Raw genomic sequence first — 12064 nt, 5'->3', positions numbered from 1 at the left:
ATACAGAGCAGAATTTTTGTGCATGGTTTATAAATGCTTCTGTATCCTGTGGATTGGGGACTATTTTGTCAGTACAAAAATATAAGTTGAATGGGTGAAAAGTCATTCCAGGCACAAAATGAATGAACTTAGTGAATTTCCATTGTCAGCTACTACTTGCAGGTAGAACATTCACAACAGTGTGCAGCCGCTTTTAAAACATGAGCCAGTTTTAAAACAAGGGCGCACAGTTTAAAGATCCAAGTTACTATCATATACTCTGTTAGCACTACCTTCGAATTACTCAGGATCAGTTGGGAATCTGACAGGAACTCCATTAACATAAGCTACGCTATATACAGGTTGGCTGGAAATGTCTCTGTAGCACAAGCATGCAACAGCTTCTGGCTTTTCAAAAACATACTGCACATAACTATCCTGTAGGCAAAAATACCACAGGAAAAAAACTTCTGAATGTGACTTCCAGTGCCAGAAAGGACAAAAAAAAGTTCATTGTATTGTTTATATTTGAAAAAGAAGAGAAAGCGTTCTGTATATTACAAATTAATACAAATCAACAAAAAAGCCTTTTAACTGAATAAATGCCTTACCTTGAGAAGTTGAGGAAATGAACATGTCTAGTGAATAAATAGGGCTGCTCAGCAGTGCTTATGTTTTTAATCAATTCCATCTAAAAAGAATTAACAAATCAAATTTTCCGTGTTATGTCAAGGCACATTTTGAGACAAATATAACTCTCAAACAATAAATAATGATGAAATTTTCAAGCCCAGAATTACTCAGGAATTCCTCTGCCACTATCTCTCCCAAACTATGATGGTAACTGCAATCAAGATAGCACTGTTACTATTTCATGCCTATGCAAGAAAAGTTAAAATGCAGACACCATCATGCTCTCATGGGGCTTATGTGCTTCCAGAAGCTGGTATCAGTTTAAAGAAGGGCTTAAACCAAAGGAAAAATCTAAACTCTGCCTAAACCTGCATCAGAATTTTGCAAGTGGCAGCTACCTTCTCAAGATACTGGCTCTACTAAGCAGAACGTCAAAACATAAAATATCTGAAACCATACCAGAAAGTGGGAGCAGAGCCAATGAACATTTTCATGTAACAATAAAAATTCCTAACCTTGCCAAAACACTGTGTGGTTGTTTGCCTACTTAAATACAGAAAACATTCCTTCCACTATGACAGAAAATTAAGATTATGAATCTAACCTGCACTTTTGGAAAGATGGTGCTAAGCTGTAGTTCAGGTGCATTCACAGCATTTTAATTCTGTTTTAAAAATTAAATTATTTAAATTTTGCATTAAAAAGATAATTAAAAAGTTGTCATGTAAACAGCATACACTGAAGACCACATTCCAAGAATATGAATACATATTTTGTGTAAGCCCAACTCCAGCTGCAAGAATATTGTAGGGCATGTCAAGAAACTGAAAGTGTTAAGTGGAGCAAAGTGCTAGAAAGTTGAACCATTTTCATTAATTTTCCTTCCTCACTTTTACTCTCCTAAGATTTGCTTTTCAGTAGCATCTGTTCCATGCTCAAATGCAGGCTGTACTATGGACACTAAACACAAATGCATTTGAAACTCACAATACAGACTTTCCAGTGATATTCCAGCACTAGGAATGTAGATACTGTATATCTGATTATTTATTGCTTTGTATTTTGAATGTGTGCTTTTCATAGGTGCAAAGGGGTATGAAATGCTTCTTATATTATATGCATTCTATTTTGTATGGGTGTCAGTGGCTGGAAAAGGTTATCACAGAGAATACTGGATTAGTAGCAGCTTTAAACCTGTGGTGTGTAGGGATGCTATACTGTATTTGGGTGGTAAGAAAAAGTTCACCGTACGCTATTCTGCAGTCTACCTGTGAAATTTCTAAAAAATTAATACATCTCCAGTGGAAATTTTCAAGAGACCTCTCAACTAAAACCAAATAACAGCCCACTGGAGTGGAGTGAATAGGTTGCTACAGACATACTTTCCTTAGCAAGAATTTAAGAAGTTGCATCCATTTTGTTGGTAAAGCTGGTGGGGTGGGGTAGGGGATGTTTTTGTTTCTCCCTCAAGGCATTATGGTAGTTGCATATAGTATGAGCATCTCTTCTGTGGACAGTTCTCAACTTTTGAGTCCTTCACTCTTCCTTCCTGTGATGCCTATTCTGAAGGAGGTTGCTTATTATACAGAATTATTGAATTTTATAGCCTAGGTAGTAGAAAATAATACAGAAAATAACAGAAATTCATAGCCTTTGAGGGGAGGTGGGAAGTGGGAAAGAGACAGGAAAAGATGACCTAAACATCCTGGTTTGGATCATATCAATTCATATTCTAAATATAAACACCATTAAGAGGCTGTTACTTTAAAAAATATTAACTTGAATGTTATAGCTGACATAGACAAAATAAGGAGAAGCATGGGGTCCAGCTTATTAAGTGGTCAAGATAAGCTGACTGGTGTGCAATCAGTTACTGCACTAAAAAGCCCTGAAGAGCTTCGTAGAAAATTATGTCCATGTCATACAAATATATAAACTACATTTAAGGGACATCAGTCAATTTTTTTCTTACATTTCCCAGTTTTGATACGCTGTATTTTGCCATGGTTTACTTTGTGCGTCACATTTTACTGCTTATCAGCTCTTTTTCATTTTCTTTTTTTTTTTCCTGAGACACATATCCTATCTTCTTCTTTCAGCCAAGACAAACCATGGCCATTTAACTTCTGGGACGGAATGAAAAAGCGCACACACAAATATTCTCTTCCTGCCCTTCCTCTGCCCTCAACAACTGTATACACATACACATATGAGAAGCACTGAAGCAATAAGTTTGTCTGTCTATCTTCTCTGGATGGGCCTCTTTCTGTCAAACTAGCTCAAGTGTATCAAACTTTAGGTCTATTTCCCCAGGCTTCAGCCCGTGAAATGCTATAAACCCAAGGGAATGGAACAAACAGAGGAGGAGACTGAAAGAAATATAATATGAAAGGAAAAAAACAGACAAAAGATGCTTGAGGAAAAAAATGGGAAGAAGTGAAGATGGCCTCCTAGTTTTAGTCAGTCATATCTAGACTCCGACTGATCCAAATATAAACAAGTCTTTACACAGCTCCTTTATTACAATAAAATGCTATAAGAAAGAAATTCATAAAAATAAAGAACAAAACTTGACTAGGTCAGAATTAGAAAGCCCAGGACACTTTGCAACAACTGTCACAAAAAAAAAATTGAGTATATTTTGTTAAGACAAAGGCTTTTTTAGCAAACTGAATAAGCTGACAGCTTTTTAAGATTGGTAACTCTTTTTGTTTTGCTTCCAGAATGAAACAGAAGAAGGACTCCAAAGGCTAGATATCAGATGTCTCATTTTGGAGTTTTTTTGTTTTTTTCCATAGTATAAACTGGAAATGTAAAAATAGTATGAACATACAAAGTAGTCACACTGAGGTTTAAAAAGACAGGCAGCTTTAAAATAATAATGACAAATAAATGTGTGTGTGTGTGTGTGCATGTGTGTGTGTGTGTGCGTGTGTGTATGTGTGTTATAAAGTACCACAGAAGCCTCCCTTTCCCCCTGCCCCCATGACTTGTACCAATTTGCGAACACCAAGTTGACTCACACAAAATCCCACAACCTTTCACATTGTGTATCACCTGATCTAAGTGTCAGGCTTGTGCACATCTGCATGCTGGAGTAGCAGAGGTGCCTCTAGGTCAGAAGTAAAGTGAGTCTGCAGAGATGCACACAGAGAGTTGGACAGCATCTGGCTGCCTAGCCCTTTCTTTTTTTTTTTTTTTTAAGTTCTTGCTACCAAACTCAATCTCTTGAGCTATGATAATAACTTATTCCAAAACAGACATAGAATTTTGTTTTGACTTAAACTACCTTCATATTTAGACACTTACTGCTCAACAGGACTTGTAAGCAGATGTGGATGAAATTGCACTATGCATATGAACAAACAAGCAAAAAACATTATTTTAAAAACCCTGCCAAAAGGGTAAGTAAGGCTCAACAGAAACAACACACAGATGTCAGTAGGGAAAAATAAATAACTGCAATGGCTCACGGCCACATGTAAATTGTGGCCAGATTTCCCATGGGCCTCTCTCTCTCTCCCTCTCTCTGATCCCACTGCGCTGAACTGATTTCAACTTACAAGCCAAACGTCTTGCTCAGAAACACCACGCAATCATCCTTCCTTCTAAGATGGTGCAAAAATAAATAAATAAATCTTCCAACATCTACCAGAAGAGTAAGCTCTCTAGTATTTTTTTTCTTTTTTAAGAAGGAGAGACAAGAAGGCTGGAGTAGAGGAGACAGAGAGATGAAGAGTGAGTAGAGGATGAGAGTCGGGAGGATAAGAGCAAGTAGATTTGGATGTAATGGGAGATGCAGGAGGAAGAGATATAAGTACTGATCACCTAGGAGACCTTTCCTAAACCATCATTAGTTTGAAAAGACATGAAAAGGCACAAGCAGAAGATAAACTACCATGGCAAACACAGGCAGGGTAGAGATGAAGAGGAACATTTTTGTATTTGGTGGGAGAGGCTATAAAAATAGCTGAGGGAAGACCAAATGGAGCACATGCCAGTGAGGAGTTAGGCTTGTAAAGAGCCATCCCTTCTTTCTCAGTGCCGCCACGATCTCTCCTGCAAGAGTTTCTCAGGCTGTTTCAGTGAGACAGTGCTGAAAAGATAGTAATTTGCTTTGGAAATGAACTAAATTGCACCAGACAACTTAATGCTGCTGAATGAGGAACCAGGGAGAGGGGAAATGCCAGGACATGAAGTGCGTGTGGGGAGAGGCAGGTGCTGGCATCACGTGCAGGCTGGGCAGCCCCTGCCAGGGAGCCCACAGTGCTGCCCAAGGGCTACGGCAGAAAAGTAGAGAGCACAGACAGCACGGCGAGACTCTGCAGAGCTTGAAACAAAAGCAAGCAGTTGCAAAGACCTCCACGGTGTGACTGACTGTGCGGATATGCATTTGCTGCCATTGCTAGAAATACCTGGGTTTTAAATACTCATTACATGGCCAGAAAAATCTGGATTCTAAAAAGCCCACTAAAACAGCAAATAATTGCAAGGAACACAGTCTTTTAGCCTAAATGCTGATTTGCTCCTTAGGATAATATCTTGTTGCCACTGTGATTCCTTGCTTAAGTTTTCTTTCCAAACTTTTCTCTAAAATTCATTTTCTGCTCTGACTTTCAAGCAGAACCTTTAAGCAAGACCAGATCCATAAACAGAGGCAACTCTGTAAAACACAAGCTCATTTTGAATCTTAAAGCCCATCTAAGCAAGAAAACCAAGAGGCAATCCTCCAAGTTAAAAACTTTTTCCGTAGACTACTGTCCTACGCAACCATTGTAGGATCTTCAGTTGGCCATACTGAAGAAACCAAATCATAATGGCTCAGCTTCATCAGTATATTTACACTGTGTTGTTGCTGCATTTTAAATAACAATCCAGCAGATGGCACAGTGAAACGACTCAGGGAGAAACTGGATGGGGCCCTCCCCTACAGGAAAGAAACGTGGAGGACGGCATTGTGCCAGCCACAGCATTGTTCCTGAAAAAAACTAAAGTCAGATTTGCAAGATAGGACACCTTCTTTCCCTCTTCTCTAAACATTCGTCCCCACTGTGTTGGCCTGCTCAGAGCCGTTGCATCGTGATAAGATTTGTAACAGGTAAATTCCATTGGGAACAAAACGAAAAAATCAGATAATGACGCTGCCTATAGATTTTTTTTTTTTGGTTGGCCAAAATGCTATTACTTTTTTAAACTATTGCATTCACTGCAACAGAATTCAAGATTGAAACGTATAAAAATGGTGAAGCAACTGTGATTTTCCCAGTGATGTCAGCTGGATTACGCTATGGTCGCGGCTAACATTGATACAAATAAAACAAAAAGTTCACTGCATCTGTCTCTCTTGTGAGTTGTTTACCACCTTCTCTTGGTTTCAGTCTCTACTGAAGGCATGTAGGATCCAGGAGACAAGTATCTGCAGACATTTAGTATATCACTTTCATCTTGGTTGAACTTCCTTTCCATAGAAAATTCACAACTGTGTCATCATCACAGGAATGTGACTGAACCTCCACTTTCATCTCTTAAAAATTTGGAATTGCTTCAAAAATTTCTTAAACTCCCCAAGCTGCTATGACTAATTTTCTGTCTTTATAAGCATTTAAGAAAAATTAGCAATGGATTATTAGTGTGTTAAACGTGAATTATATATAAAGCTGTTGATTAGTTTGACTCTGTATACATGAATATTGCATATAATTTCTGTATTTAATTCAATTGAGAATATTTTTGCAAATGGCAAGGCACAAATGAACACATTGGTTTCCAAAAGCCACTCCCTTATGCCCACAGATGTTCAAAGGCTACACTTCTAATTGCTGGCAAGCACACACAATTTGGGAAAATTTCTTAGTAGGAAGAAGACTAGAAAAAGCAATGAGAATATGGATTCCAGTTATGTGCAATCTCTGTAGTCATAAAGAACACCTAAGTGCTTAACTTTATTTAACAATGGCAGACTGCATAAGATAAATATTTACATAAAGTCTTGGCTGGATCAGGGCTTTAACCAAACACAAGACAGACAAATGACAGAAGGAACAGAGTAGTAGCATCTTGAGTGAGCAGCCCATGCTCATGCTGGGAACCTGCAGTCCAGCTCAGATCACTTTTTTCTCATTCCAGTGCTTGGAGCCTGAGATCATCCATTCTCTTAATTTCCACTTGTGTATATCACATTAAAGGTGGGAGAAGTAATTGATTTCTCATATTCTCATAAAAAAAAGACAACAACCAAAAATACCTTAACCAACAGAATAGTTACTATCTCCAGGCATGTTTCCAGGTGATCGGAAGCACTTTTCAGCAGAAGTACTCATTAAATTATGAACCTATTGTAACTACATAAATAAGCCATAAATTAAAATAAAGTGACTCAAGCTATAATAGGGCAATCTAGAGAGTAAATCTTCAGCTCTGTAGCAATATATCCACCACCATCTCTGTTCTATCACATTTGCTGTCTCATAATCTAACAGCTTTTGTATTGCAAAAAATAACACAGATATTTTTCCTCCATCAATGTATTTGCTGCATCAAAAATAAGTGTAGGCTACTCTGGGATTTTAATATTTTGGCTGGAGTAAAGCATAGAAGACTGTTTATACGTGATCTTTTGTCATGCTTAACCACAGACAATCTGCCCAACAGTGCTGCAATGAAGGAGGTGATGAAGGTGAAGACGGAGGTTACTACTGTTTTAAAGATTTTTAGGTTTTATGATACATCTCCCAGCCAATGAGCAATGAAATTTGATGAAGAACTTCTTCAGAACAAGGCCTGAACAACCCAAAACACAAATCCAATTATACCAGGAGAAATCCCCTATCCCATATCCAATAATTAAGCAGAAAAACTTAAAAGCAGACAAAATAACTAAGCACACTGTGTAGCACAGGATCGCTTGACCCTGACGCAATGCGACCATTTTGCAGCCTCCTACAGGAACCGTGGCAGTGGTGGCAGCAGTTTGCCACTCACAGGGATGCTGCAAGAGCTGCAGCTCAGGGCTCTGCCCCGTCCCTCTGCTCACTCAGGCGCAGCGGCCACAGCGCGGGGGGCTGAGCGGGGGCGAAAGGTGGGACTCCAGCCTTCCCCACAGCCTTTCACTTGGAACAAACTGCCCCACCTAAATGAACAAACAGGGAAACTTATGTTCATAAACAGGCTACAAATGAAAAACCCCTAACTACAGTACAATGCCACTGGTGGGTTCCACGTCTGTATTTTGAGCATCACATCCTTTTGTGGCTTGTAGATTGCTAATCTTAGGAATGACGCAGGCCGTTATTGCAGCGTTCACCTGAATCAGCAGATTGAAAGAACAGCTGTGGGCAAAGAACACGCTTGTGTGTACAGCATCTCACCAAGTCTCTGGAGTCTGAGGTTTCTGCATTATCTGCATCAATACCTCCTGATGGTAGTGATATTTATGGTGAGTATATGATTACCCTAAATACAGGTAAATTTAGGTAACTGGACCTTTTGTGGAATCAAAGCTGCAAAAATAGTGCTTTCTACCCCTTAAAGGAACATGAAAAGGGGTGTCTGGGGAGAAAGGTTTCACTGGGTGTTGCCTTGGTAAAGTGTGTATGACAATGTGAAAAAGGCAAAGAGGAAGATATTGGGATAGGATCAAGGAAGTGTGAGACTACAGCAACACAGGTTAGCATAGCCCTCAGAAACAACTTTTTCAAGCAAGTAATGACTCAAAGCAAATGAAGAAAGCAAGCAAAGAAATTGTTGGCTATTATTTAATTCCTGCTCTACTTAAAGAGATCCAAGCCAGGCCTGAATAAGCTGGCAAGTCTATATGATAAATGGCTGTCCCCTGCAGATATATTAATGCAGGTCCCAGAAGCTGCTAGTGCCAAACTCCACTCACAGTAACCTTCTTGACTCTCTGCTGAACTGACTAATGCTGGACTGACAACTGCTATGTTGACTACATCCAAGAGTTGTCTCATTTACAGTTATTTTTTCTGGTAGCTCTCCACATCATGCTGCTTGTGGCTCTACCATCCATTTCTCCTGTTAATTGAAGCCACTCAAAGGATGATGAATTCTGGCTGATTACTCAGGTGAAAGAAGTAATACATATCCTTTCAGTATGATTTCTGCTAGCATACCCCTTTGTTTCACAGTTTCAGAAATATAATAAGAAAACAGCATCTAAGGTGACCAGGAATAATTTACCTGTTCGTTTTTGGTAAGTCTTGTTTTGTTATGAATGTCAGATGTAACCAGGTTGAATCCATGTTTCTCTGATAAAATTCTCAAAAGCAAAACCACAGTTCGACTCCCACACTTTCCAACTCTGTTGTAGACCACCTGGCTGGGGAAAGGAAGTACCTAAATAAAGGTTGAAAAAAAATGGAGTCAGTATATTGGTATTTTTGTTTCTATTTATCTCAGACACAGCATACTTTGGCTACAAGCCAACAGACACGTACAGGAGAATTTTCAGGACTCTGCCCAAGTCAGAAGCATTCAGTTCCACCAGCAAGCTATAAACTCTCCAGAATAAAGGGCTAACATGTGGCTCAGGAGATGGCAAACAGAGATTTCCCCCTCTATCACCCAATTTAAAGTAACAGCTCAGGTCAGTAGTGATCTCAGAAACACTAAGCCACTGCTGATGACTTCTGCTGAAAGTGGTGATGGGCTTAAGCTTGTTGCTTGTAACCTCATCGCAAACAGTCAGCTTTAGTTGACTGGCTCCATACAAAGAACAAAGAGCAGTGAATTCTCGCTACAGTTTGGCAATTCAAAGTGAAGTTGACATAATGCAAGAGGAATGCTTGAGTTGCAAAACTTCAGCTTAAAAGAAAAGAAAAAAAGCAACAATCAACTGGGTAGAGCTAAAATGAATTGACTGTTTGAATTTAAAACATAAACATAAATCTTAAAGAGACATAAATCTTAAAGAGACTTAAGAGAACAAATCACGACACTGGCTACATGTGTACTTCTGAATTAAACAACGTCAGAGGCTGTTGGCTGGCCTTGAGGTCAACTGGCGCAGTCTGATCATGTCCGTACTGTTAAAATCCATTAAACCTTGAAACAGAACAGCTACATCCAGCCTGGCTACTGGGAATGATCCCCAGTCCACGCTAACTCTTGAACCATGCTCTTCTCCCTGCTTGGGATACTGCAAGTTGACTTGGGCTAAAACCATGCCAAGGACTATTCTAATAATTTAACAGAATGGGCAACTGAGTTCCGGGGCCTGGGCCGGGCACTGTAAGCATAACTGCTGTTTACCAAATAGTAAAGCTGGAGGTTAGTTTCCTTTTCTGCCCCAAAACCACAAGATAAATAGTAGAAAAAATGTGAAACTTCTCTCAGCAGTTTCTCAGACAGAACTTCCTACTGTATTTTGGCAACAGTAGACAATGAAATTTATTACTGCCTTTAAGGCAAAGACAGAAAGGCTGGGGGTGCGTGTGGGGTATGTGGGTGGTTGTATTAGTATTTTTGCAAAGCACAACTATCAGAGCTGCTTAGAATGGCAAACTAAATGCTTTTAGACAATTTAGGTATTCCAGAAGAGATGTGCTTCAAAAATAAGCAAAGCAACATCTCACTGAAGATGCTTTGTACACTAGACTAACAATAGCAAATTCAGCTTTTTTTTTAAACTGAAGAGTCATATTACTAGATGTTCAACTTAGAGCAATCCCAGCAATAATAAGATCAGCAGCATGGGAAGACAGTTTGATTTGAACCCCAAATCACACAGGGAAAGATAACAGTTTTACAGTCAGAATTTTCAGGGATGAAAGAAGAGGATAACAAAGAGGTGAATTTGTCATTATGGTTTGTGGAGATAAAGGACAGCAGTACATGAAAATCACGAAGGCTATCATTATCACAAATTAAGTGAGGAATTATGGTCACAACTGTCTGCACCTAAAGCAAAATGGTACCAAATTTCAGGATTATTAAGTGTCTTGAGTAGGGAATCAAACAGCTACCTACAACAAACAGGCTTGCCAAACTGAGATTTTCCTTGACAGCACGAATATCTGGCTCTGCTGGGTGGAGGGACTTCTTCTCTTGGTTGTTTCCTTTCAAACAGGAGTCAGGAAAAAAGGCTCTTGATTATTTCTTCAAATGAATATTTGAGAAATACTTTTCATTAATTGCCAGATGAAAAACTGAAATTCATGAAGTTTGTTTCCATACATTTGCACCAGCTATTTTCCCCATTTAGGCCTTTGAGGTAACACAATCAATGCACACTGAAGTATAACAACACTGTTCTACAGTTAGCTTTGGACTGATCTTCTAAATACTATATATGGCCTGCTAAAATTCAGATCTTTTTCACTCACTTTCATTTTTGCTACTGGAGTCTTAATCATTTGTTGGAGTCAGTGATGCCAGCTCTGTGCCAAGAGCGCAGCAGTGCTTCTGCTGTGCTGTCTTCACTGCGCTCCCTTCCTTTTCCCCCCAAACCCTTCTCTCACTAATACACACCAAACAGAATTTGTACAACAGAGAAACAAAGCTTCCTTTTCTGGAATGATCCAGCAAAACTAACTTTGTATTCATTCAGCAGTTTTGATTTCTTCAGTGATGTTGAGAAAAGTTCACTGCTTCTCATCCCTTATGTGTTGTATGCAAATTTTAGCTATTCCCTTAAAAAAGCTCTTCCAGCTCCTAATTTCAGCTAGTCCTTACTGGTCATGAGGGCAGCAAGATCTACCAAGCATTGACCTTTGCCCACACCTGTGCAGTGTTTCTGCTCAGGGTCCCAGTCCCTTAACTCCATATCACCCCCTCTCAGAACTCAGACCCTCAAAATGCAGGACAGCACATTTTATTGTACTTGTTACCACCAAAATGCTACCAGTGCCTGATTTCCCCAGGTTCCTTGACTTAGGCTAGTTACCAGAGCAAAACGATGAAGAAGATAGCATTATGTTTCTGGCATCTATTTTGCATAACCATTCTTGAAAACTGGAAAATGAGAAAATGCAAGTAGTAATTCATAGTTCTAAAGTGAGTTAGATGAAGTCTTATTTTGTTGCTAACTAATTGCCATGGTCCACACTTTCAGTAAAAGGCATTCTGAAATCACATGACTGCATTAGTCAAAGCCTTGGTATATGGCAGCATCATCTAATAACATAGACCAAGAGGTGTCTGTTGTTAGGCCTTTAAATTGGCTAACACTGTCAGGAAGTCCCAGTTTCGCCTATAGCAGGCAATAAATAGATGTGCTCTTAGTGAAGAAGATTATTTGCAACACCTATGCTATGACTCAACAGTTGCTTCTGTTAAGAAATCAGCGATCTAAAATCACTTGCATGTCATTTTTAGTTAACAATTAGAAATCAATGAATTAAGTTCTGTGTGCATCAGAAGCAGCATATATAGCACCAATTTATGGAAAGTTCATTTTTCTATTACAAAGATTGTGCAAAATGTTTCCTGATACAGG

General features: G+C 39.1%; 1 protein-coding gene across 1 annotated transcript in view; it reads right to left on the bottom strand.

Moving 5' to 3' along the window:
* Positions 1–12064, bottom strand: part of UST (uronyl 2-sulfotransferase) — a 251518-nt gene that overhangs the window by 157727 nt on the left and 81727 nt on the right. The window contains exons 3-4 of the mRNA XM_067293545.1: positions 8809–8964; positions 591–670 (exon numbers count right to left, since the gene is read on the bottom strand). Of these exons, the coding sequence (XP_067149646.1) occupies positions 591–670; positions 8809–8964 (236 nt within the window). The remainder of the gene's footprint in view (positions 1–590; positions 671–8808; positions 8965–12064) is intronic.

Source organism: Apteryx mantelli, chromosome 3 (assembly GCF_036417845.1).
Source record: "Apteryx mantelli isolate bAptMan1 chromosome 3, bAptMan1.hap1, whole genome shotgun sequence".
In the NCBI taxonomy this organism is placed as follows: Eukaryota; Metazoa; Chordata; class Aves; order Apterygiformes; family Apterygidae; genus Apteryx; species Apteryx mantelli.
The sequence above is the reverse complement of the archived record's forward strand: the minus strand, read 5'-3'. Positions and strand labels throughout refer to the sequence as shown.